Below are 26,506 nucleotides of genomic sequence, written 5' to 3'. Positions count from 1 at the left end.
CGTGGACTGCTGAGGTGCACCATTGTCACTGACATCTTTTATGAAAAATTCTTTTGTTAGGATTTCTTCTCCTGAGAAGCTGAGAGGCCTCAGAAACTAATAAACAATAATTATCTGCTGCTGTGGAATGCAACAGGTGCATCTTTGATTGGTCTCATGTGGTTGGTTTTAATTAATGGCCAATCCCAGTCCAGCTGTCTCAGACTCTCTGGTCAGTCACAAGATTTTATTATCATTCCATTCCTTTCCTTTCCTTGCCTTCTGATGAAATCCTTCCTTCTATTCTTTTAGTAAGTTTTAATATATAATTTTCTTTTAATATAATATATATAATAAAATAATAAATCAGCCTTCTGAAACAGGGAGTCAAGATTCTCATCTCTTCCCTTGTCCTGGGACCTCTGTGAACACTGCTGTACACCACCAGTGACTGGCTCCAACTCAGCCTCATCCTGCTGGTCACACCTGAGCTCAGCCACTTTTCAGTCCCTCTCACAGCCTGTACTCACCAGTTTGTCCAGAGGGATGCTATGGGTGACAGCATCAAAAGCTTTACTAAAGCTGAGATCAAGCACCACTGCTGTCCCCTAATTCCCCAAGATTTTCATCCCAGAAGGCCAACCCAGCACTGCTGGCCATGTTTCCCTGCAGTTCCTTCCTCTCACATACCTGCAGAAGCACTCCCTGACTTCCCTGGCTTTCACCAGGGCCAGCTCCAGCTGAGCCTTGTGTCTCTGGATATTCCCCCAGGTCAGTTGTCCCTGCTTCCACCCCTCACATATCACACAAATCCTTTCCATTTCTTTCTTCAGAGCCCCTTGCTCACCCATGCAGGCCTCTTGCCACTTCCTGCATGTCAGGATGGACCATTCCTGAACCTGGAGACTGCAAGCCTTGAAAAATCAGCCAGTTTTCCTGACCCCTTTTCACTTCTCCCAACCTACTTTAGAACTCCTGTAAGCCAGTGAAATGCAGAATTCATATATGAAATACCCAAAGAAGTCAGTTCAGTCCACAGAAATGCTCTCCCCTGTTGTAGGTACTAGAGAGTCTGGGCTTCAGCTTCCAAGTAAATCTGGCCCTGTCTAAACTCACAGCAAAATGACATGGCTAAGTAAAGAGCTACCTGTGAATATTTACACATTAAATGCCTACTTAGAGATTTAACTCCCCACTGGGTTCTCTTTGGACTCAAAAATAAGCATAAATGCATTTCTGAGTCTGACCTTTGATCAGAACATTCAAGACCCATGTGTAAATCACTCAGCTGGGATTTTTCCTTCTCATGTGTTAAATCACTGCAGCACAACCTAATGCAAACATTCCCTTAATTGCACAAAAGCCCTTTTGGGATCTCTCCTTTCACTGTATTCACCAAGAAATGGGTTCCTCAAGGCTTCCTTGCAAAAAAAACCAACAAAGCAACTAACACCACCCAAAAACTTATCTTTTGAAAACTAGCTAAAAGAATTAATTTAGTTGTTGGGGGCTTTAAAATTTATTAAATTTATTTCTGCTTAAAAAAAATACTCGAGCCTTTGTTTGCAGATGACTGTAACCTCTTCTGTAATTATATCCATGAAAATAAGGGCAGCTTTTACCAAAATCAATGATGAAACTCTTTACTGTGCTTTCTCTGTAAAGTTAAGAGTGAAGTACAGAGTTGGTACTAAGCTGGTGCCTGCACATCCCCTGCTTCTCCCACTGGTGCCTTTGAGAGATGAAGGATTTTATAATTCCTCCAGAGGAGCCAATTGTCCCTCTTAGAGAAGGAATCATTGTTGATCCTCAATTACAGCAGGCTGTGCCTCACTCTGGTACCAGTCACAAAACGTCTTCTCTGGTTGTCTCCCACCCCTGCAAGAGAGATGTTTCTTCAAGCAAAGCAAAAAAAAAAAAAAAAAAAAAAAAAAAATCAACCCTGAAGAGATCAGTCCAAATGGTTGTTCCCCATTGGTTTTCATCTGGTGGAGCCACAGCTTTTGTCCTGCAGTGGAGCTGTGACTCAGGCTGGCAGGAATGGCTGTGCAGGGAGGAACACACATCCCTTCCCTGGCCCAGCAGCCACAGGAGTGGCCAAGGAGGAGCTGCTGCTCCCTGTCCTCTGCAGCCAGGCTGAGATCCCAGCCAGCACCCAGCCCTTCAGAGCTGGCAGCAGGAGCACCTGCAGCTCAGCCCTGAAATCCTGGCTGCCCCCAGGCTCCACACTCTGCCCCCTGCACGACACTTGCCACCACTTCATGACCTGATCCCCGAGCTCTCTCACACAACATCTGAACTGTTTTAGTCCTGTTGTGGACTGTCACCTGTTCTGATCTCTGTTCTCCAGCCTGCACAGAACATCCTTAGCTCCCTTCCTCCCTCTCCCTTTGGTGCTTCCAAGCTTGTGCCCTGCCCTGGGCTGCAGCATGAGCACAAACATGGCACTGTTTGCTCCCCAGTGGTCACACTGCGCCTGGAGTCAGTCTGACTTAATTCAGACCCGAGACAACACCTACCCTGTTGACTTAAATCAACTGCTTGCTGAGCAACTGCAAGCTGCATGGTCCAAAAAATTCAAACAGCAATTGATTTGCAGGCTAATTGGACACTTTTGGGCACTTTTTCTGGCTGTTTTTTTAGGGGGAACAGTAGAGTTCCAGCAGGAAAGGATGCATGAAGAACTGAGCCTGCACCAGCAGCACATCCAGCTCCCAGATCTTCCTTCAAAGCAAGAATTAACTCTACTCTTTAGGGAGATTTTTTACACATGGTTGTCACCTGGGCATGCAGCTCTTGTCTCTGGAGAAGGGCACAGTCTCATTCACCTCGTTGCACTCCCAATCAAATTTACAACATGCACAAGCAAAACTGAAGCCATGACCTAACATTCCCTCACAGTGCCCCATCATTTGGTTCCCTGATCAAAATGAAAATGGCCCAAATTAAAAACAAAGTGAGTTTATTCCACTTTCAGCTCAGCCATGTGCTGGCAGTTCTGGACCAACAGACATTGCCTTGAAATGGCAAAACCCCAGAAAACACTTAGGGTGATGCAAATACACAGACATAAGCTTCATAATAAAAGTGAAATAATGCATTTCTCAGAAACTTAAGCAAATATTACCATGTACCTGCCAGAACTCTCAGCAGACTCCCTCTTTTTCTTTTTTTTTTTTTAATCAAACTTCTCTCTTGCCTTTTCCACACTGTATGGGAACATTAAGTTAGAATCTCCCCAAGTGAGCAGCCAGTTGCAGTGGGCACTCCCAGTGGGACTGACTCTCTGAAGAGATGTTCCTCCACACACACAGTGCACATCTCTTCCTCTCTGCTTTCAAATATCACAGCAAAGTTCACAGCAACCTTGAGGACCAGAGCAGCCAAGTCCTTGAAGAAGCCCACACAGACCTTGCACTTGGATGTTGAGAGGGAACAGGAGTCAAAGCAGGGAAAATCCCACCCCAAAGAGCAGAAGAGAGGAACTCTGACCATTGGGATCAGCCAGTGCATGCCACCCTTGACCAAGGACAGGGGCTGAGAGCTGAAGAAGTGACACCTGGGGCAGGGCTGGGAACTGCCCATGCAGGCACTGACCCAGCTGGGAGCAGAGCTCTAAATCAATGCTCACTATTCAAGGGGTACTTTGTCAGAAAAACGAAACTAAGTCCTTCCCCCCTGACTTGAAATGCATTTTTCTCTGACCTTGCAATAATCTAACCCCAGGCTTCCCAATTCTGCCAGTCCAACCAAGCAAAACACCCAGTAATTTCAAAGGAAGCTCTGCCACAAAGGAGTCCAGGATTTGTCCTTCAGCTCAGGGGTTTTGTTTTGTGGGGTTCATTTATTTCCCTCTGGTGAGTTACAGTAGTCAATCAGAGGGCCCAGGGCTGGGCCACCACATGGGTTTGAGCTGCTCCCTGCTCCATCCTCCTGCCGCCCCCATGGGGAAGTCAGACAAAGCCCCTGGAGGTGGGAACAGGGTGGGAAGCAGGGAAAGGCAGAGCTTCACACACTTGGCACACCAGGAAGCTGATTTGCAAGTCTGCACTTGGCACAACTTCAGAGTGTTTTCTTTGGGGCGGGCTCTGTGCATCTCCCCTTTCTGGGCTGGTTCTTCACCAGCCTGGATTCCTCCCAGGTGGGAAAGAGGGGCTGGGAAAGCCTTTTCCCAAAGGAGCCACCATCTCTGTGCTCTTACACAGCATGCAAGGCTATTCCAGCCTAACCCAAGCCATCCCTTCTCTTTATACATTTTCCTAATAGGTCAAGGGGGTTTCTTGGGTTTGCTTTTTTAAAAGGTGTGGTCTGGCACTCCAGTCATTCCACCCCATGTGGAATTGCCCCACTGCTCTCAGGCAATGTGGGATTTGGTGAGTGAATGGCCACATCTGCACTCTGCCAGAAACTCCTGCAAGGGCAAACCTCATCCATGCTGGGCTCAAAGCCCCAGGCCCAAAGCTGCTGGAACCCTGGCTCCTGAGAATTTCAGACTTTCTGTGCTGCCTGGCACTCACCCCCAGGAGAACACTGCATTGACCTGAGGCCGTGGAGAAGGCTTCCAAAATGGAATGACAGAACTAAGATCATGGCTATGTAGTTTAAATAGAAGTATGTAACATCACGTGTAGAAAACTCAGAGTTTAAGGTTTTAGAATATAGTAACATATACAAAACAAAATGCTGTGGATTTGAGTTCTTCCCTCTCTCTGAACTGGCAGGGACCAGCTGCAGATGCTGCTGCCCCATTCTCCATGAGCAGCCAACTCCCCAGCACTGTCACTGCCACCACCCTCACACAGGAGGCTCTCCCTCAAAACCAACACATGGAAAGACTGGGAGATTCTCTTTCCAGCAAAGCAAAACAAGCTTTTTTCTAATTGTTTGTGAAACAGCACCTGAGTCTAGCACTTGGTGACTGCCAACATTTCATAAAAAGACATTAAGTAAGAATAGGCTGGACATTTTATTTTGCTGCAAAAAAAGGAAAAGGAAACCAAAGGAATAAAATGGAAAGAGCCCTTAGAGCCCCAGCACCTCACTGAGCACAGGCAGCACCAGGGGGATCCCTAGAACAGGAACAACTGCAGTTCATGTGCATCAGCCCTGTCTGTGCCTGGAGCTGAGCTGTACATCCTCTCCAGCTCTGGATTCCTTTAAGGACCCCTGCTCTGGGCAGATTACAAGAGGAAAAGCAGAAGATGCACAGCTCACATCTGGACACAGCCTCCACCCCAGCCTGAGAGCGGAGCAGTCTGGGAGCTCTGGGCCCAGAAGTGACTTTGTACAAGCTGGAGAAGTCACAGTCCCACAGGGCTGGCTCCACCTGCTCACAGTCACCCATTCCCTGCAAACTGTGCCTCAAGTATTCACCTGCTGCAGTACCAGGTTCCCAGGCAAACAGCACACAGCTTCTAGAGCACAAAGCAGGGGGGACACCTGGGACCACGCCATGGTGGGCATGGCTGGGAGGTGCAGGGGCCAGGCAGACAAACACGGCCAGGGAAAAGCACTGGTGTGAATTTCCTCATTGCCTGATCTCTGGGCTGTATTGGAAACAGCTCCAGATGACTCCCAGCTGTCAGAAACAAATCCATCATGCCACCCATGACTTCAACAGGACTGTCACTCATGAGGCAGCCCTGGGTTTATCAGATGTGCTCCATCTCCTAAATAAAACTGCAAGAATTCCAAATACCTTGCATTAATTTTATTTTGAGATGTCTTGACTGCTGAGCCCCCCAGGTCTGCCCCCAGGTCATGGGGGGTTTCCAGCACAGCAAGTGCATCACTTGCTCTGCACCACTGCAGCTTTGCAGGGCTGCACTGCCAAGGCCCAGCCCTGCTCCAGCCAGGAACGGGTACAGCAGGCCAAGAGACTTTGCAAAACAACCAGCTACTGACATACACTTCAAAAAAATTACATGCTTATTTCTGAAACCAGCTCCAAATATGGGCTCTAACACACTTGATTGGTGTGCAGGTCTGTTTTCTATTGAGTGTTTAGATTTGGGAAATGTGGCTTTGATTAAAAATAGGCAAAGCCCCAACTGCAGAAAATTTTCACATAACTGCCTGGCAAAACCAAACCAAAACAAAAAACCAGAGCTGCAACAGTTATTGCCATTCATCAAAACCTCTGCCTTGCTCCCTGAGGAATTGCCAGTTTGCCTCACCTACACCTGAGAATGCACCTACATCTGGGATGCTCAAGGTAAACAGCAACTGCCACAACACAGAGGAACACAGAGAGTCCAAGATTTTACCAATTACAGCTCTTTCCACTGCCTGCTACACAGTTGTCTTGCCTTAGCTGAGATTGCACTCCAGTATCTTTTGCTTCTTCCCTTTTTCCTGAAACAAAGCCCCAAATCAACATTCTCTCCATAACTCTGCTGGTTCAAAGGGAAGGGAAGGGACAGGTGAGAGCATCCACAGACAGGGTCTGATCCTGCTGCATTTCAGGGTGGTGACAGGAACAGGCAGGGCAGCAGGAGCAGCACGGGCCAGGTAAACACACTCCTGTGAGCAGGGGAAACCAGAGCTAAATGACAAAGTTTAGTCACTATCCCCTTGCTCAGAACCACTCTATCAGTGATTATTTTCCAGTCATTCAACATTTGACCCAAACAAATGGATTTAGCAAGAATTTCACACCAGCAGAACACAGAAAACCAAGATCCTGCTCTAACACCACTGAAGGCAATGCCACATCCACAAGGGCAAGAGAGCAGAACAGCCACAGCAGCAGAGCCCTGGGCTGGCTCAGTTCAGCCAAGCCCATGCTTGCTTTATCACAGCCACTATCATTCCTCTCCCACCTGGTCAGAAACCCCTCCATTCCAAAGGTTTCCAACCCACACATGCTGCAGTTTTGCCCTTGCAGAGACACCCACAGAAAGGAGCTTCAGATCAGTGGCACTGAGATTTGGGGACACCCCTGAGCTGTCCTGCACCAGCACCTGACCCAGCCACAGCCCCAGCAGGAGTGGCCCTGCCTGGTGCCCCCTGGGGCAGGGCCAGCACCCAGGGAGGCTCAGAGCTGCAGCAGGACCGCCCAGCCCAGGAGCTGCAGCACAGGGAAAGGTTTGTGCCGTGGCCACCAGAACAAAAGGGTATTTCCCGTGCCTGGGAGAGGCCACAGGCTCTCCTCAGACCACAGGAAATTTGATCCAAGACAGCTGGAGCATCTAAACATGCACAACTGTCAAACTGCATTTAGGAATGGCTTTTTGTTTCTCTTTATTTTAACTTTGAAATTTTCTAATTTTTTCAAGTGACCACATTAAAGGAAGAAAACATCTTGTTTTCTCTTTCCAGGAGTTCTGAGGTGTCAGCAGTGAAACAGTTCACCAATTAAATAAATGTTTGGATGGCTGGGAAACAATGAAAGTCCCCAGCAGTCCTTCCACAACAGCCATCTACTTTTCCAAAAAACTGTAAACACATTCTGAACTGAAACAAGCTTTGTCCAGCCAAATTCTTAAAAGAGCAATACTACACATGAGACATGACCTTTTGTAACCTATTAAATGCCGCCTGGTTGTCCATTTGATGCACTCCTTACTTCATGACAAGCTCTGATATTGCCACTCTGTACCACTGCACCCTGCCTTCACTCCCAAACACACATCAACCCTCACAGGCACCAAATGCACTTCACTGCTGCTGCCTGCAATTAAACACTTCACAATGAAGGCTGGAGATCATCTCCTGGGGGAGATCATTGAGTATTTGTGCTGTCATTGCAACCCAATCCCATCCCTCTTTCCAAGGCACTTGGTTTCCCATCCCTGGACCTGAGGAACCCAATTCTCTGCTCAAAGCCCATCAGGGGTCCCTGAGCCCCCCTGCACAAGGGCAGCCCCAGGGCAGCTCAGCCCTGCTGGGCAGCTCAGCCCATGATGGTTTTACCAGGCCAGGCAGAGCTGCCACTGCAGCCCCTTCCACAGCAGCAGAGGGTGGGGCAGGGGGACAAGGGGACAGTGGCACAGTGGCCCTTGTGCCCAGCCCCAGCCACACAGAAGAGAGGCTCAAACCCCACTGCCCACAGGTCTTCATGCAAAGCCTGCCAATAAGAACTTCTCCAGCATCTCAGATTTGGAAATAAGTGTCACCCTATATATATCTATAAATAAAATTATATATAAAAATAAAATTATATATATAATTATATATATCACCCTATATATAAAATAAATAACACACATACAACCCCATATATATAATAAATAACACATATCACCCTACATATACAATAACATATATAACCCTATATATAATAAATAACACATATATCTCTCTATATATAATAACACATGTATCACCCTACATATATAATAACATATATAACCCTATATATAATAAATAACACATATATCACCCTAAATATATATATAACAAATCCTCACCCCCAGCCAAGTCCCTGTGCAAGCCCCTCCACATTGTGCACAGGAGTTCTCAGCCGAGCATCACTGAGTGTTTGTGCTCTGGGTGCAGGGTTTGTTCCTTCATCAGCCTTTTCTTAAAAGTTTGCTGGAACCATAAATGTGACTTTAGAGATTTAGTAAAAACTGCTCCAAGAAACAAGGAATGAAGTTTCAGACAATGTGAAATACTCCAGCTGGAAGAGATACATGACTTGCTTGGCTGCTTTTTGTGCTCAGTCTCAGCACAGTAACAAGCAGGGCTATGCTGAGAGGGAGCCAGAACAACCCAGTGAGGTTAATAAGAAGAGATAACACATACCACAGAATGGAGCTATCTGCTCCAGTGGAAAATAAAAAAGAAAGCAGAAAACCCACTTCCAGAGAAAGCACCCACACAGGCACATTGAAAATCCCTTAAGAGTCCAGCCAAACAGCACATATATTGGTTGATCATTGGCACATTTGCTAATTTTGTTCAGAGCTGAAGTTAATAAGCCAGCAGGAATCCTGCTGGAGCCCCAGAACTGTCACAGCCCTGGAGCAGCTCCAGGCAATGCCACATCACAGCCCCAGGTACCCTGGACCCCTCAGGCAGCTGAACACAGCCCTCCAAAGGGAGCCCTTCCAAGCTCAAAACTTACAGACCATGCACGTTCCTGCATCCCATCCTCTGGCTGCTTCAGCTTTGCTTTACTGCACACACCCCTGTCCCAGAGGAGGCCCTTTGTCCAGGGTGGGCACAAAAATCAACCACCACATCACACTCCAAGACACTCAGTTTCTCCAGCCACAGAAGAGGAAATTATTGAACAATCATATTAACTATTTAACAATTATACTAACAATCAACCAGACTCTACCAAAGTGCTGTGAAGCTGCCCTGAGATATTTGGGGCATAGGATGTAGGTAGAAGGCCAAGTGTAGAGCTTATTAAATACCTGCATAAACGTTCTGATCTTAGTAAAACCACCTGGCTTATCACTATCAGTTTATTTTCTTTCCATTGCTGAACAATCCTATTACATACCTGAAAATTACTTTGCCAAGTTTGGGCACTTTTTTAATAATCATTTTAGAATTTTTAAAAAATAATCACTTTAAGATTAGGCAAATTCTCTTCCATGGAGAATGTTTTCTAAGCACCCAATATCCACACAGCTAAGAGGCATTTACATCCTAATTCATTAACTGTGGATATTAAGGATTTCAGCCTAGACCTGCTGCCATGAAGCCATCAGTGGTAGCACACAAACTTGTACCATTTACACATTTTAGATGTAAAAATTATACAACTTCAGGGATGTTTTCCACTGAAAAAAAACCCAACTTCAATCAAATTCTAAACCCAGCTACTTTGACAGTTAGCTGTTCCTCCACAGCAGGGTAGCATTGCTGTTCTGCAAACTGAACCCATTAAAGTCACTAAACTGGGATTTCCTCCCAGTTTTCACACCAGCACATATGAACCCCCAGTGAGTGACTGGAGCTCAAACAGGACATTCACACCCAAAAATCTCTGGGGAAGATCCAGCATGGAGGTGAGGGAAACAACTGCCAATGCAAGTTCCACTCTGCCACAGAACCATTTTTGACTTCCAGTGTTGCTCAGGATTTCCCTGACCCACCTGAGAGGGCAGAGCTGATTAGGTTGGGGTTTTTTGGGGGGTGAGGGGGTAGGCAAAGGGGGAAGGGCATGGTTAAAAACCTGATGTTACTTCTGGGATTTATCCTTGAGGGAAGCACCACAGCCTTGGCCTGGAGCTTGTGAGAGCCCTAAAAGCTGAGCAGGAGCAATGAATTGCTCAGTGTTTCTCACAGCATTCCCACTCCAAACCCAGCTGAGCACAGGCTCCCCTCAGCCCCTGCCAACATTCCCTCCCCTCACCCTGCTGGGCACCCACAGGAGCATCCCCAGACCCGGGGCAGCACAGGGGTCACAAACCAGGCACAGCACAGCAGCGCTCGCACCTGCACCACCCCACAAACCTCTGTCCTGGGACCTCACCCCAATCAAACACGGGGCAGTTCTTTGGAAAAAGGGTTTTTTCCTTGCCCTCTTACACACAGTGCTTTTACTTTTAACAGAGTAAAAGCATGAGAAACAAAAAGAAACAAAAAGACCCTTTGCTATCAAACCATATCCCATCCACAGCCAAGTGTCCTGCAACTGAAGATAAGAAAATGTTTGTCCCCATTCATAACACAGGCTTCCATCCAAGCTACAGCCATCCAAATTCTCATTTCATGTTAATTGTACATGTTACATTATCCAGTATCTAATAAAACAAAACCACACATACTCCACAACTCTCCCCTGCTGTTATTATATCAATTCCCAGCTTCAAGGAGAGTCATAAGGATGTGCATGGCTACCAGGGACTGCAAGAAACCATCTCAGGAGCATCCCTCATAGTACATTCAATGCCACAGACAAAATTCCCTTTTCCCAGCTCTGTACACTTGTTACCCCATGCTTTTTCCATGTCAGTTCCTTCTACTTTCTCTCTCCTCACCTTTCTACTCCTTCCTCCCTTGGATGATGTTCCAGCTACAGATTTTATCACTCTGACCATGACTTCCTTGGCTCATTCAGGGGACAGGCTCCTGGTGGCCCTGAGGATGCTGCCACCCCACAGGGGCCCCAGCAGCTCCTCCTGCCCCTTCCCCCTGAGCACCTCCTTGGAGCCTTTCCTGCTCTTTGGCCAGAAAAGCCTGACCACTCTCAAATCAGCTTCAGCAATGGATTTTCCAGCTGTAACAGGGAGATTATAAAGAAGCAGAGCTCTGAGGTACACAGCCTGTTTGAGCACTTCAGGGACCCCACCATGGGAGTTCATTTCTGTTTAAATGTTTGCCTATCAAAGGCTACTTTTTCCCCAGGCAGCCCCAACTGCAAATGCTGAAGGACATCAACTGCTTACCAACACTGGGTGAATTTCTATGCCCAGCAAAAGAAAAATATAAAGTAATTACCAGACAATAAACCTCTGCTTATCCCCCAAATGATATGATGTATCAATCATTACACCTTTACTTTGATGGAAACAGGAAAGAACTAATATTTCACAGAGAAACCTTCAGGAATTCCTAAGACTGAAAAGAACTCCATAGCAAATCTCTCAAGTGTTCTACTCACCAACTGCAAGCTTATCTTAAATTTCATTCAAATTGTCAAATTTCATCTCTGTGCAATACAGCTTTTAGAGACTTACCACTGTTACCTGTCTTAAATTTGATCTTACTTGCATAAACACCCTTCCATCACATCAAACTGCACACACACAGAACAAGCACAAACATACAACTCTGAATCCATGAGCACATTGTAGGGCTCAAATCCAGATTTACATGGCTGACTATGCACAAAAAGGGCAGAGAGGGCCTGGATGGGTCTAGAGATTTATTTCCTCCCTTCGCCCAGTCTTCCCTTCCCTCACCTGCCAAGCCAAAGGCTTTTCAGCACCATGTTATCAGCACTGCCTCTTGCTCCAGCAAACATGTGCTGGTACTGCTGGGTGGCTTTCTGGCACGAGAGAGCTCTCAAAAGTCAAGGCCACCCACCAGGGCTGTGCCAAACTGAGGAGTGCATTATTAACAGAATCCAGGCTTTGTGTCCCCAGAGACACCCCTGCTTCCCCTGGCAAAGCTCCTGCAGCATGAGCACAGAGCTGCCCGTGGAAGGGGGGAAGGTGGCAGCTCTGGGACAGGATCCCCTGTTCTCACTGGGGAGCAGCACACGTGTCTGAGCTCTGTTCTGCACCTCAGCTGTGGGCAGGGGGCTGAGCTGGCAGCCAGGGCTGGGGCAGGCTCGGGGTGTGCAGGGATGGGGAGCGGCGCCTTCACCGAGGGCACTGCCTGCACAAGGGCAGCTGAAGGACAAGGCAGAGCTGCAGCCTCGCTGCTCTCTCTGGATTGGCACAGGGAGGCAGCTGCACTCCCCACCTCCCCAGGACCAGGCACCTCCTGCAGCTTCAGGAGAGGCCAAGGTGACAATGAAGTCACTTCTGGTGCTGGATTCCATCACCAGGGCCAAGGTGAGCAGAGCCCTGGCTGGGGGATGGCTGCAGCAGTGTCTGACTGCAGCCCTGCAGCCACCCTGCACTGCTGACACCGCTGCACAGAGAGATCTGCTGCAAAAATAGCAGCCAAGCAGCCCAAGTGCTCACTCAACAGGGACCTTTCCCTGCCTGGCAGGTGACAAGCCACAGGTTTACAGTCAGTCCCACAAGGATGCATGACTTGGATGGGTGTGCCAAAATACAACTTTAACCTCACACTTTTTTCCAACACCTAAACATCAGACTGATGCATTCTGCAAAGAAAACAGATTTTAAGACAGTGCCTGAGCTCATGATTTTCCAACCCACCAATGTCCTGCTGACACCTCAGGATGAACATTCCATTTAAAAAACATGCCTGAAACAACTTCTACCTCACCTCATACCAATGTTCAGCTCAGAAGAGTTATGAAAATGAATGAAAGTACTTTTTTATTACCTCACTTCTCAGCATCTGCCACTAAACCAAGCACATTTACCAAACTGTCATACAGGAGGTCTCAGAGGGTGGAGGAGGAAGAGGTTTGGAGGGAATGCACAGGAAGCAGCTACAAGAGAACAAAGTCTCACAGCTTTACCCAATTCAGCTGCTGCCAAAGGAAGGGTCTTGGCTTCCTGGAGCCCTATTTGCACCCTTGAGTCAGCCCCAGCCATCTCTTTGACAAGGATGAGCTGGAGCAGCTCACCAATCCAGCCCCAAACAACCCTCCCTCTTCTCCCTCCTCCTCTGCAGGCTTTGTTTCTGTCAGATCAGTGAGTGCAAGTGGCTGCAAGGTGTTGGAGGGAGCACGGGGAGGTGGAATGGTGCTGTGCCTCACCTGTGCAACTGGGCAGGTGCAGAGCCTTGCTTTTGGCAGCACTGGCATCTTTATTCAGATTGAACCAAGGGTAGGAGGGCATCTTCCTTCTCCTCCAGATGCACTGCAGCCTGGCAGAAGGAAGGGGAGGGTGGAGAAGCTGGAGCAGTAAAACAAAGCTCCCAGCACAGCACTGTCAGCCTGCAGAGCAGCACAGGAGACCTGAGCGCTTGCACCCTGCTTGCCTTGGCTGCCCCAGAGCCTCTCTGGAGATCAGACCCTGCACTTCTCCCCCATCTCCTATTTATCTGTCCCAGACTATGGCTCCCTCCTGAAGCAGAGAGGGAGGGGTGGGAAAGCAGCCAGGGCCTGCCAGCACCACGCTCACACAAACTGACCCACAGCCAGCATGGAGGCAGGGCAGGGCTGCTCCTCCTCCAAGCAGAGCTGGCCTGTCCCTTGACCTCAGTTCTAAAATAGCACACTGCTCAATTTCTAATTTTACTGGGGGTGTGGGGGCAGGAAACAACACAACATGATGACAGGACACAGAGCACAGTAAATACCTGGTGTCCTCAAATCAGCATTTACTCATTAAACAATTGAGCTCATCTAATTAAGAAGCAGTAAAGCATCTCTGTCCTTTCTACTTTGTTGGACCTATTGGCTCAACACTTCTGCTCTCCACAGGCACCAAAGAACACCCACCACTGCCTCTGGGGTGCCACTCACCAGTGCTCTGCAGACAGCTCAGCATGTACAAACTGCAGTGAAAACCAAGGCATTTTCCTTACTTCATTTTATTAAGACACCCTCGAAGTCAAACTAAAACCAGACTTCTCCCTGTTCTGTTCTCACTCCCTTCACCCTGACCCAACAGCCTATGGTCAGCCCTGCCAGCCTCTCATGCAGTGGCGCAGCCAAAACCCACATGGATCATCTGAACCAAAAAAGTGGGATCAAATCCACCAGAATTTATCAAAACCTCAGCAGCTCACAGAAATCAACTTTCTCTTCCAAAGCAGCCCAGTTTTCTGGGTTTCATCTGCTTCCAGGGTGGAAGTCACAGTAGTGCTCCGCGGTGCTGCCACAGCAGGAGCCTCCAGAGCAGCACAGAGGCTGCCCAGGCCCAGGCACTGCTCATCCTGCACTGGGAGCATCCCTGCCAGCAGGGGCACCTGCAACAGCCAAACTCTGAGAAACACAAAAATCAATCCCCAGCACAGACTCCCCACGTTTGCTCCTGGAGCCCCTGATCGCACCCTCAGCTTTCCCAGGCCACTGCAAACACCTCCCAGAGGCTCAGGACAGGTAACTTGTTCTTACTCTCACATTTTATTCCTGAGTCTCCCACCGCAGACCGTGGGAATGTTGAGGGTAACATTTCCTGCAGCAGTTCGTGTGTTACAAGCCCCCCACGCAGCCTCTGCCCCCTCCGAAGGGAGCCACAGCTGCCCTCAGCAGCGTCCCCCAGCACCGAGCCAGGTGCCAGCACTGCAAACATCCCGCGGGTGATCCATCAGCTTCCTTATCAGCCCATGACGGGTGAAGGAAGGCAGGAAAAGCACTGCGTTCAGCCTCCTTTGTCTGGGCACAAAAGCTCGGAGAAACTCTGCCGCTGCAGTTTACCGAAAGGTTTTCCTGCTAGAGAGGTTGCTGCTCACTCAGCTACCTGCACTGGCCGGCCCAGGTCTCTCTCCCAGACAATGAAGGCAGCCCTGCAGCTCCTTCCCTCCCTGCAGAGCACCCAGTGCTGCGCCAAAAGCACCGACTGAGTCAGGGACCGAGGTGACACACGGCTCCATCCTCATCAGGAGCGCACGGGACCGGCAGCACACAAAGCACGGAGGTAACCATTCCCTCAAAGGCCTCGGATGGGGCTGGCTCATCCTCACCTTCCCAGGCCTCTCCCTCCCTGCCCTGCAGGAGCTCTGACATCCCCATGCTCGGGCAGGGAACGATCGAGCTGCTCCCGAGGGCTGCCCGACCTGCTCAGGAGAGCCAGGGCAGCATCTGCACACCCCGGCATCAGCTCTGTGAGCCCGGGCAGGATTGCACACCCCGGCATCAGCTCTGTGAGCCCGGGCAGGATTGCACACCCCGGCATCAGCTCTGTGAGCCCGGGCAGGATTGCACACCCCGGCATCAGCTCTGTGAGCCCGGGCAGGATTGCACACCCCGGCATCAGCTCTGTGAGCCCGGGCAGGATTGCACACCCCGGCATCAGCTCTGTGAGCCCGGGCAGGATTGCACACCCCGGCATCAGCTTTTCACAGGGGTTTTTAGCCTTTCCCATCCACTACAAAGTAAGGCAGGGGAGCCTAATCTAACTACAGTGGCTATAAAACACGTGCACTCATCCACATTTCAAGAACATACACATTTCAAGAAGTTACTTTTCTTCCATAAAAAAAGCAACAAAAATTCAGGAGGCGACCAACAGGCCGACTTAACCTCAGCAAGGGCCAAGGGCTCCTCTGTGGTCCCAGGGATGTCCCTGTGTGCTGAGCACACCCTGCAAGGCCTCGCGGGGCAGGAACAATGCTGGGCTCCCACAGGTACTCTGAACTAGCACAAAGATTTCATTGAACCAGGCACTAAAGAACTGCCCTACCAGCCATACTCGTCATCTGCAAACGTTAGCACAGATTGAGGATCGCAAACACCACATCCTCTGGGATGCTGGAGGCTAGCAGAGAAGCTTCAGCAGCCCGTGAGGAAGGGAGACAAACGAGAGTCACTGTAAGCCTCGGTACACAAGCAGCTCTCGTCACACGTCAGGCACTCATCTCCCGCACGTGGAAAGGGAAGCAGCAAACATCCCGGCAAAGCGCGTTAGGAAGAGACGGGATAGAGTTCACATACCGGGAGTGAACTACGGTGCAAGCGCTTCGGACACCAGACAGGGTCTGTGGCCATGTGAGACTTCAGCAGGCACCTGGTCCAGAGCAGCCCCGGGCATCGCACTCCCTCCTTCTCCCGGCTCGGCAGGCCCCGCGCACCGCCGCCCTCCAGCCGCCCGCTCCCCCCGCCCCACTCACCGAAGTACTCCTTCTTCATGTGCATCTCCAGCTCCTTCTCCAGCTCCAGCGTCAGCGCCTCCAGCCGCCTCTCCGCCTGGCTGGGGCCGCTCTCCCGGCACGGCGTCACCTGGTAGGGGAGCTTGAATTTGGGAGCCGAAGCAGAGCCTTTGGTGGGGCTGTAGGCGTAGGGAGGCGGCGGCTCGGGGGCGCCGGCCGGGTGCTGCGGGTCGTGCCGCGGCGGGGACTGGGCATGGATGCGGTGGTACACGTCCCCCAGCTCGGGCACGGCGCCGTCCTCCGGCAGGCCGGGCCCCAGCAGGGACGAGCGGGGCGACGGCAGCTGCAGCTCGGGATAGGCGCTCATGGAGCCCCGGGAGCTCCGCGAGCTCTGGCTGGAGATGCTGGAGCGGGGGCTGACCACGGCGGGGCCGGCCGAGCCGCGGCCCTCGGGGCCGCACAGGCTGGAGCGGGGGCTGGCCAGGGCGAGCCCGGTGCCGCCCGCCCCCTCGGGCTCGGCGCTGCCCGGCGGGCCGTACCTGGAGTCCGAGTAGCTGGAGCGGGGGCTGGCGGTGCAGGAGTACTGGCTGGCGGTGCTGGAGCGGGGGCTGGCGTGGCGCTGGTCGTAGCCCATGCTGATGCCGCTGGTGCGGTTGCTGCTGGGCTTGCTGCCGCCGCCGTCGTAGCCGGTGAGGCTGGCGCGGGGGCTGGAGTGTTTGCTGGTGTCGCTGGCCGTGCTGGCGTAGCTGGAGCGGGGGCTGAGGGCGGCTCCGTCGTACTGCACCAGGCTGGCGCGGGGGCTGCCGTACTTGTCCTGCCCGGGCACCACCAGGCTGGAGCGGGGGCTGGAGAACTTCTCGTAGGGCAGCGCGACCGCGCCGCCCAGGCTGGAGCGCGGGCTGGAGAACTTGCCGTGCTCGGCGCCGGGGCCCGGCGAGGCGGCGGCGGCCAGGCTGGCCCGCGGGCTGGCGGCGCCGAACTTGCCGTCCGGGCCGCCGGGCGCCCGCCCGCCGCCCTTGGCCACGTAGCCGCCCTCGTAGGCGCTGCCCGCGGCGTAGCGGTAGCCCTCGGCCGAGTAGCGCTTGCCCTTGTCGGCGAAGCCGCTGTAGCAGGGCAGCGCCACCTCGGAGCGGGTGCACAGCCCCTCCTCGCAGCACGGCGGGCCCGCTCCCGGAGGCGGCTCGGCGGCGGCGCGGCCGTTGGCGCGGAGCGGGGCGGCTTTGCCGCAGGGGGCGGCGGCGGGGAAGCCTTCGGCGGGCGGCGGCGGCGCGGCGGTGCCGTTCATCTTCCGGCCCCGCTGCTCCGCCGTCATGTGGGCGGCGATGACCCGCTTGGTCTCCTCCAGGTCGGGGTGCAGCACCAGGTCCCGGCGGCCGCCCCGGCCGTACGGACCCTCCGGGCAGGGCTCGTACAGGGACAGGTCCTCCATGAACTTGGTGGCCTTCAGTGCCATGTCCTCCTCGTACTTCTCCATGCTCTGCCGGAGCCCGGCGGCGCGGGGCGGGGAAGGGCGGTGAACTCTCCGCGAAAGCGCAGCCCGGAGCGGAGAAAGAAGAGTAAAAAAAAAAAAAAAAAGCTAAGAAAAAAAAAAGCCAAAAAGCCAAAAAAAAAAAAAAAAAAAAGAAATCCCCAAATCCAGCAACACAAAAAGCAGCCCAAAAGAAAGCCCCTTCCCGCGGTCCTGGCGGGGCAGCGGCGGGACGCGGCTCCTCGTCCGGAGAGCTGCGAGGCTGCGGCCGGGCTCGGGGCGGTCACCCGGGCGGCATCCCCGCCGCGGCGCTGGGCTCGGTGCGGCCGGGCTGCCCGGCGGAGCGCGGCCGGCGCAGACGAGGCGCCCCTGTGTCACTTTCCAGCCTTAAATAAGTTGCTCGGTCCAGTCAATGGCGCGCTGCGCGGAGGAATTTGCGCTCGGCGGGTCCCTGCCCCCGCCGCCCCCGGCGGCCGCCCCGCGTTGGGGCCGCGGCCCGCCCGCACCCCCGGGCGGGGGCGAAGGCGGCGGCCGGCCCGGAGGGGCTCTGCGGCGCGGCGAGCGCGGCGCGGGGCGCGGCGAGGCAGGGACTCCTTTGTGTGGGGCAGGAATGCGAGGAAGGAGACTGGGCGCTGCGTCCCGCTGGAATGTAGCTAATGCCGGAGCCAAACAATGATTTTCCCCGAGTCAGTCAGGGAGAGGGCGGCCGCGGCGCTGCTCGGCGGCGGGGTCGGCAGCTCCCTCCTCGGCTGGGCCGGCCGCGCCCGGCCCGGGGCCGGCGGCGGGCGGTGCCGCGGCGGTGCCGGGGCTGTCACCGCGCCGGGGGTCCCCGCGCGGGGCTCGGCGGCCCCGAGGAGCCGCGCACGGAGCGCCCGAGATCCCGGCCCGGGGGGGCTCCGCCGCCCGCGCCCCTCGCTGGAACTTCCCGGCAGGAGCCGCGGCCTCGTCCCGCGTGGGGAAGGGGCGACTCTGCCCCACCTGCGGCCGGGGCTGCCCCGCACGAACACCGGCATCGCTGCGGGGGCCGAGCGGCGGGAGCAGCCCCGCACCTGTGCGGAGTCCCCAGCGCCGGCCAGGTGTCTCAGCTGAAAGGACTTGTGTTTGTAGCACGGCAGCTGAGGGTTGTTGCCAGTTATTTAAGTCTTAAAAAAAAAAAAAAAAAAAAAAAAAAAAAGGCAGCGCTAAGACATATGATAAACATATTATTGTGGCCTAAAGCAATCTGTGAGCTGACGGGAGTGTAAAGAAGCAGCTACTGTGCGTGTGACTGCAAGAGCTTCATCTGTTGATCGGTGACGAACACCCCGGCGCCGCTTGCTATTTGCATCTGTGTGCTCACGGGGAAGGCTGTCAGAAAACAACCCTCAGAACCGCAACTGAATGAGACCCCCGATGCTAAAACGTAGCCTACGGTTTTGTGGGGGTTTTTTTGTTTTGGTGGTTTTTTTGGGTTTTTTTTGGGGGGGGGGGGGTTGTTTTGTTTTTGTTTTTTTTTTTTTTTTTTGCAACTGAGCTGCAGCTCCCTGGCAATCATTTGTGTTGATGGCAGAAATGCTGACAAAGCCCTAACAAGACGTATCTGACGGGTGTCCTTACACTGCTGGGTGCTGACACCCTGCAAGGAGAGAAATACGGCTCAGGTTTGAGCTATAGGCACTCTGCTGTGCCAAGAACATTTTATTCCATTATCAGACCTAATTAAACGTTAAAAGCAACTGTGTACTCAAAAAGGTCCCCAGCAGTGGAGGGCAATTCGTTGGCAATCTGGTTTTTTGTGTGTGCAGGGGTGGCAGGAAAAAAATCCAATGAACCATGTAAATGTGCAGAGCAAGACCTGAAAAACAAACCTGTTAGGCATGACAGAGGCAGTCCACATCCATGTGGATGTACATAAGCAAACACCACCACTCTTGGGAATTGAGTGCTCTTTTCTGTGTTCATGTCTTTCATTACACTTTTTGCCCATCTCCCAAACAAGCTGTTACCACGTGTGGTACTTGTGGAACAAGTTACATTTCAGCTGTAGCCCGCAGGTGTGTGATGGTGGAAGGCACCTGTGCAGCAGGGTGTCCTGGTGCAGTCCCTCACTGCTCCTGCTCCCGGGATGAGCAGCAAACACGGCCCGGGGAATGTGCCCTGGCTGTGGGGGCATCCCAGCAGCAGCTCCAGTCCCTGAACCATTCAAGCCACAGACCCTGGTAAAGGGGTCAGCACAGACACAGACTGAGCCGTGCCACATGGACACATCCCTTCCACATGGACACATCCCTTCCATGAACAAAGAGAGCTCCCTCCCACAGAGCACATGGACACCACCTTTACCTTGAGCCTTCAGCTGCCCCACCTGGGATGAAGTTTGTTTGTGGCAGTGGGCACCTCATGACCTGCTGCCCTCCAGTGTACTGCTGCAGAGCTCCTTCGATCGTTCCTGGGGCCTGCGTGAGGCTGTTCTCTCCTGTTACCGACTTAGCACCACTTAGTGTCCGTTTTTGTAAGGTTGTTTTCCTGAGAAACTGGGAGAAGCTCATGCACAGCTTGGGAGGAGGTTGGCCCATCAGAGCACATGTCAAGAAAATGTACTCTGTTTTAAGGGCATCTTGTTTTATTTTGGGGGTTTTTGTTTGCTTTTTGTTATTTTGTTTTTCATTTGTTTTTGGTTTTTTGGGGTTTTTTTTGTTTGTCTGGTTGTTTTTTTGTTTAACCTTACAACATTTGAAAGCTTTATTACTAATCTGACAGAGAGGATAGGACATGCTGGGAAGCCCTGCCATGTGCTCATGTGAAGAAGCATTTTGGGCAGGTATCCCTACAGCAGGAACTGCAGAGCTGAAGCTGCAGCTCACACTTAGAGCAACAGTGTCCTTCTGTAGCTCTGTCCTTCTGAGCCACAAATCTGCCCTTGCTCTGCCTTTTGAGGCCACTCAGTTTCTGTGCTGGTTCTGCTGCCAGCAGGTTTCTGCACTAAGTCTATTGGTACTTGAGTCATGAAAGCATGGACTTTGTTGGGTATGAACTCATGGGAAAAACATACAGGGGAGTCTAAGGAAATGGCCCTTTTTAGTAAGCAGTGTGGATCAAATGGTAAAAATCACTCACTTTTACTGTAAGAAAGCTTATGCTTGGTGAGTAACATCCTGGTCCCGTGTTCCCATCTTGTACCTGCTGCAGGGGCAATGCTTCTGGCCCCTCTTCACCAGGGAGCTGTTCTTCTGTCACACACAGGAAGAAACTCACATTTGTCTGCAGTACAGCCCCAGGTGTGGGCCATACAGGTGGAATAAACGTGCTTGCAGTGGTACAGAGCACACACCGCACTGCTGCATTGCTCACAGAGGGACCATCTGTACCAGGCTGTGCAAACAAAGACTGGAGTTAAAGCTGTTGTTGTACTGAGCAGCCCCATCGTTTGCTTCACAGTTAGATACATGAAAATCCAAAATACTGGGTAGTTACAGCTTGACAATCCTGATGTGGTTTTCGCCCTACCTAATTTTCAAAATACTTGCTTAATTATAGCAACCAGCAGTAACATGTATATACTGCAAAAAGACTGACACTTCTGCAACTTAAGAGCACAAGAGCTGTGGGAGTGTTATTAAAGCTGAACTTCATGTCATGGTTTGGTGTGGTTATCCTTATGCCTGATTTTAAGTTATCTTAGTAAATCAGACATTAAGGAAAGGCAGCTGCTTCTGTTAAATAAACTCCATTGTCTAAGACTTAAAGAGAACAAAATACAATAATAACTCCACAGCCAGGTGGAGTTATTGATCTGTGAATATCAGCTGGCCAGGTCTCCCAGGCAGAGCTCTGGGGGTCCTTGGCATTGCCAGTGTCTAGAAGGGAGCAGCACCCGAGCCAGCAGGCAGGGAGAGCCGCAGCTCTGCCGGCCTTTGCTTCCCCAGCTGCAAACAGTTCATTACCAACCAGGCAGGGAAGCTGTCAGTGTGAGAGCTCCCCGTGGAAACTTTAGCTCGGGTGAAGACAATGGCAAAAATCCCCCGACTTGTGTTGTGGTGTGTGTGTGTTATATCAGACCTGACACAATGCAGGAGGGAGTTCTTTGTCTCACTTCATCAACTGAGCAATCTGAAGCTGCTCTGCAGATTTGCCTACTGAACTGGATGCTACCTGCTTTTTTCCAATTTATTTCTTTGCCTCCAGCATTAAGAAATCAATGAAATTACACCTGTTTTCCACTTTTAAAATGGATCAGTTTCTTGGTAAGGAACGTAAATGATTATTCTTTTATCTCTGGTCTGTTTTAAGTCTGATGAAAAAAGAAAAAACAAAACCAAACCCAAACAAACACAAAACTCAAGAAAAGTTGTGAAATTAATTAAAAAATTATGCAAAGAAGTGTTTATATGTTGGGATGGGAGACTGAAGCTTTGATTTTCTTTGAAGTGGTAGCTGTATTGGGTTTATATTGGTTTGTTTTGCATGTTTGGATCCTGTATGTTAATTTGTGTTGTAATACTTTTACGTATAAGCCAACATTTTGGAATATGAAGTTTGGATATTAATATGTATTTGGACTTGGATGATTTGTTTGCAAATCACTCTGTTCTGACCTGTATTTTAAAATTATCATTTGCAGTTGATTGCAGCTTCTAAAAACTGCAAATCTAGAGTGTGTTTTAGGGCACCATCTTCTGGCAGACAGCACACACTGTATTTGAATGGCTGCCCTCGCTAGGCACAACTATTTAAAATATTTCTGACTAACACCACTCTGCAGGCTTACAGGTCATTTCTCATTCTAAATCTGCAATAAAACACTATTTAACATTTTTTACATTCTTTTTATTCACTGCAACTGCAGCTATTCACTGTGCTGCACAAACATAGCTTGGGACAGACCCTGTAAAATTCCAGTCACAACAGGCGCTTTGTGAACGTGCTGGGGTAGACAGACAACATCTGTCCAAGCACTTATGATTAATGCACCATATATGTATCTTATTTCTTTTATAGCTCCATCTTCCACTTCTCTTACATATTTCAGATAATCACACTTCTGTCCAGCACAGTTTAGGGGCTCATACTTTGGAGCTGCACAGGGCACTGGCCATAATTCCTTGCACTCACAGGACACAGTCACTGTATATTCCAATGCAATCAGTTAGCAACCACTACATTTGCATAAATCCATCATTTACTTGGCCAGCTCAGTTAGCAGTGCACCCACTTAGTACTTTTAAGGAGGTCTGAAGTTATATAGCTTCTGATTTCAGAGACTTGCAGGAGCTACACTTTCTCTTGATGCGATAAAAAGAAAGTCCTGATTGCAACCCTGCAAACCTTCATCCAGCAAAGGAATCCGAGAGCATGAGTGCACTGAATAAAGGACAGAAACACTGCATGAGGGTCAGGCTGCCAGACACACAGCCCCCTCTGCTCTGGTGTGAGGAGTATCAGCCTGACTGCATGTGCCTCTTCATACCCATTAAAGAAATGAGGCAGGCTACGAGCACTGACCTCCTGACCTGGCAGCACAACACACTTCAGCTGGGATGAGAAGGTTCATTTCAGAAGGAGGAGGACATTGGTTTGTTGAGAACACCATTACATTTCCATTTCATTGTATTTTAGAGGCATTATAGAGGTGTCACTCGTTAACTGAAACTGATGAACAAATGTGCAAGGATGAAGCTGCTCCATGTGTAACTAACCCAGCCTGGTCTCTGCATTCTGCATCCTCTGCACTGTCCAGCTCGTAGCTCCTCTCAAATCCCCAGTAATGCTGCAGTCCAGTGAGCCCTGTGTCCCACAGTCTGGCCCCGCACTTACCCAGCAGCAAAGGTGGCAGTTCCCACACCTCCAAAGCCAAAGTGCTGCCACAGAAGCTGCTGGGGGTTTGTCTCCTCCAGGATTGCAGGGCTGGAATTGCTCAACCTTTGCAGGTATCCTCAAATGCTGGACTGAGGACTGGCAGAGCAATTCCATAAGTATCTTCTCTTCTGGAAATTGTTCTGCAGACTTCTAACCTTTTCTCATAAGAGTGAAGGAGACTGCCAATGGGAGAGATAAAGATAACATGTATCTACACAGCAATTACCTTCTTTCAATATAACAGATATCAAGCTGTATCTACAAGTACAGGTAATTACTTCATCCTGTTCCTCCCTTAAAAGCATCAAGGCCTCCAAATCAAAGCATTGCCTCTCTCTCATGTACATTCGTCTGCAGGTATAAGCTTCCTGTAGTCATTCAATCTCAGGCAAGCAAAAAACAGATAACTGACAAGTGTACAATTTGCTGTATTATCCTGATCCTAGTTCCTGCTTTCTTGCACATTCTGTATTTTAGATGCACAAAATGGAGGTTTTTTTGTCCTTTTAGCTGCAAAGAAAAGAAATATGTCTACCACAGAAACAGAACAATACCAAATCTATTTCCCTTAATTCTGTGTTTATTCAGTTTTCTAACCCAAATTTAAAATTTTGGGGCAGTAGAAGTAAGGCTTGAAGTAGGTATCAGTGGTATCTACAGACTGAATACAAGCTGATTTTATCTTCTGAAATCTAATAAATGGTTAGCAAGAGGTCTTTGTTGTAAAGGTCAGAACTTGAAATGGCACATCAATCTGCTCCCAGCTGTCAGAGGCCAGAGGCCAGGAAAGGATGCACCTCTCTCTGTGGTTCAGCTATGGAATGGTTTCATAAAGGAAAGCTAAAATGTCACACACAAGCACCACAAACACTAAATGGTCACCTACAAGTTGCAGTGTCTCTTTAGGAAATGGGCTGGCACAGGGCTGTCACCAGGGCCCCAGAGCTCTTTCTCCTGAATGTTTATCATTTGCCTCATCAAGGTGATTCAATGCCTTGGGAATTCCTTCACCCTCCCTCAGAACAGCTTCATGAATCTCTGGTTAACTGCTGTCAATCATTAATGGTCAATATTCCTTTCCACGCTCTGCTGCAGAAAAGAGATATTGAATTAAAAGCATGCACACTAGGTACATTCTGTAATAGTCTGTATTTTCTTGTCCATACATGGCACTCAAATTCACTAAGTAAATTAAAAATGCAAGCATCAAGAATTGTCTCTATAAAAGCAGCCAGAGAAGCTTATCTGCATTAGAGAATTTTGCATGAGTATAAACAAACAACTTGAAAACCCTGTGTGACAGCAGAGCCAATTTATATCACTGCAAATAGCAGTTTGTAGACTGATTTAATGAGCTGGGCTCCAAAATTGTTAGTGAAGACAGAGCCTACATTAGGTTGCTGAGCCAAAGCACTGGGAAGAATTTCTCCTCCATTTTAACATTTAGATCTTGTGCCTTGCAACAGTGCCTCCTTCCATATGACCATTCCTGCTATTAGGAGTTGAACAAATTGTCATTTGAAAAATGGAGGGCTTTTTAATTACTTGAAAACTTAATTAACACTTCCATTTTTATTTTTTTTTCTAAAGAGCAAAGGAAAGTTTAAGTTGGAAAATTCTACATTAATACAATGTTGGTGCCTAGCAGCCAATTAAGGACACATACTCCACCAGTTCTGAAAAGCAGCTTTTCATTTTGCACAGCAGCAGTTTGCATTTAGTGGCTCATTCTGCATTGCCCAACTTCCAAAGAACTGACCAGAGCAGCCAAGAGCTGTCCCATGTTCTGTGGGAGCAGCCTGTGGAAAGGAAATACATTAAAAATGCTTCACTGCAAAGGATGTGACAGGAGGGGTGCAGGAGCATTCTCAGGAGCATTGCCCAGGCAGGAGCAGCACAACTGCCCCTTCCAAATACATCAGCAGGCCATGGCTTGTGCAGCCCATTCTGGCCCTTCATGCTGCAAACCAAATGATGGCACCAGGTTAAGAACAGTAAACAAGCAACTTGGGGAGCAGCCAGGGACACAGAATAGAACCCTCCTGTTTTTTTCACCTTTGAATCTGTCAGGGACATTTCAGCCCAGCTCATACTCCACTCAACTTCCAACTCACATTCTCAACTTCAGTAAAACCAGGTTAGCAGGATTATACTCTCTACTGTGTTTTAAAAAAAGTTAGAAAGTGAAATGAAGCAGTAATTTTATTTTTAATAAAGCTTAAACCCAAAATATGTCAGCCTTAATTTTTGGAAGATGTCATTAGACATTAAATTCTCATGCTTCACCTGTTTATGGCAAGAAGTTTTCCACTGTAGCACTGCATTCCTTCCTCTAACACCTTATTTACATCTTTCCCTCAGTCTTCACTCCTGCCAGCCAAGCAGCAACTCACTCAAAAGGATTTCACTGTGAACTACTATGCCTCCAAACAAGCCACTGCATATGACTGTTACTGCCTAAAAGAAGAAATAAAACATTAATTGCCTCGTAGAAGCTGTCTTGCACAGCATTGGCAATTTTACCACAATGATGAGCTGGCCTTTGTTTTTTAACACTCTCCTGTAAAACTCACATTTGCTTTACAATTCTCTCAGCCTGCAAACTGGAACAGACTAAACCTTGCTGCTCAACTGCTGTGCTCTGTAAGGATCACTGCACACTCACCCAGGACTGGGAGCAGTTTTGGGTCCCTGGCACAAAAGTGGGAGATTCTTTTGGTACAGTGACAGAAATGGCCAATTATTGCATTTTGAAAACCAACAGCAACAGTTTTGAGAGTTACCAACACAAATGCAATAGGATTTAAGGCACTGATTCTAAACATGACACTTTTGTCCTACACACAAGGTGTAATGTATAAAATCAGTTTTCTTCCTTCTGAAGGCATGAGGTGGTGAAAGTGTGTGTGTGGTGGTGCA

General features: G+C 49.9%; 1 protein-coding gene across 1 annotated transcript in view; it reads right to left on the bottom strand.

The window, feature by feature from the left end:
• The window catches only part of WTIP (WT1 interacting protein), an 88,818-nt gene extending 71,006 nt beyond the window's left edge, over positions 1–17,812 (bottom strand). The window contains exon 1 of the mRNA XM_066557334.1: positions 16,306–17,812. Coding sequence (XP_066413431.1) covers positions 16,306–17,758 — 1,453 coding nt within the window. The 5' untranslated portion in view covers positions 17,759–17,812. The remainder of the gene's footprint in view (positions 1–16,305) is intronic.
• Between the last annotated feature and the right edge of the window lie 8,694 nt (positions 17,813–26,506).

This window comes from Molothrus aeneus, chromosome 11, assembly GCF_037042795.1.
Source record: "Molothrus aeneus isolate 106 chromosome 11, BPBGC_Maene_1.0, whole genome shotgun sequence".
NCBI classification, from domain to species: domain Eukaryota; kingdom Metazoa; phylum Chordata; class Aves; order Passeriformes; family Icteridae; genus Molothrus; species Molothrus aeneus.
Note: the sequence above shows the minus strand (reverse complement) of the source record. Positions and strands in the feature narration are given on the sequence as shown.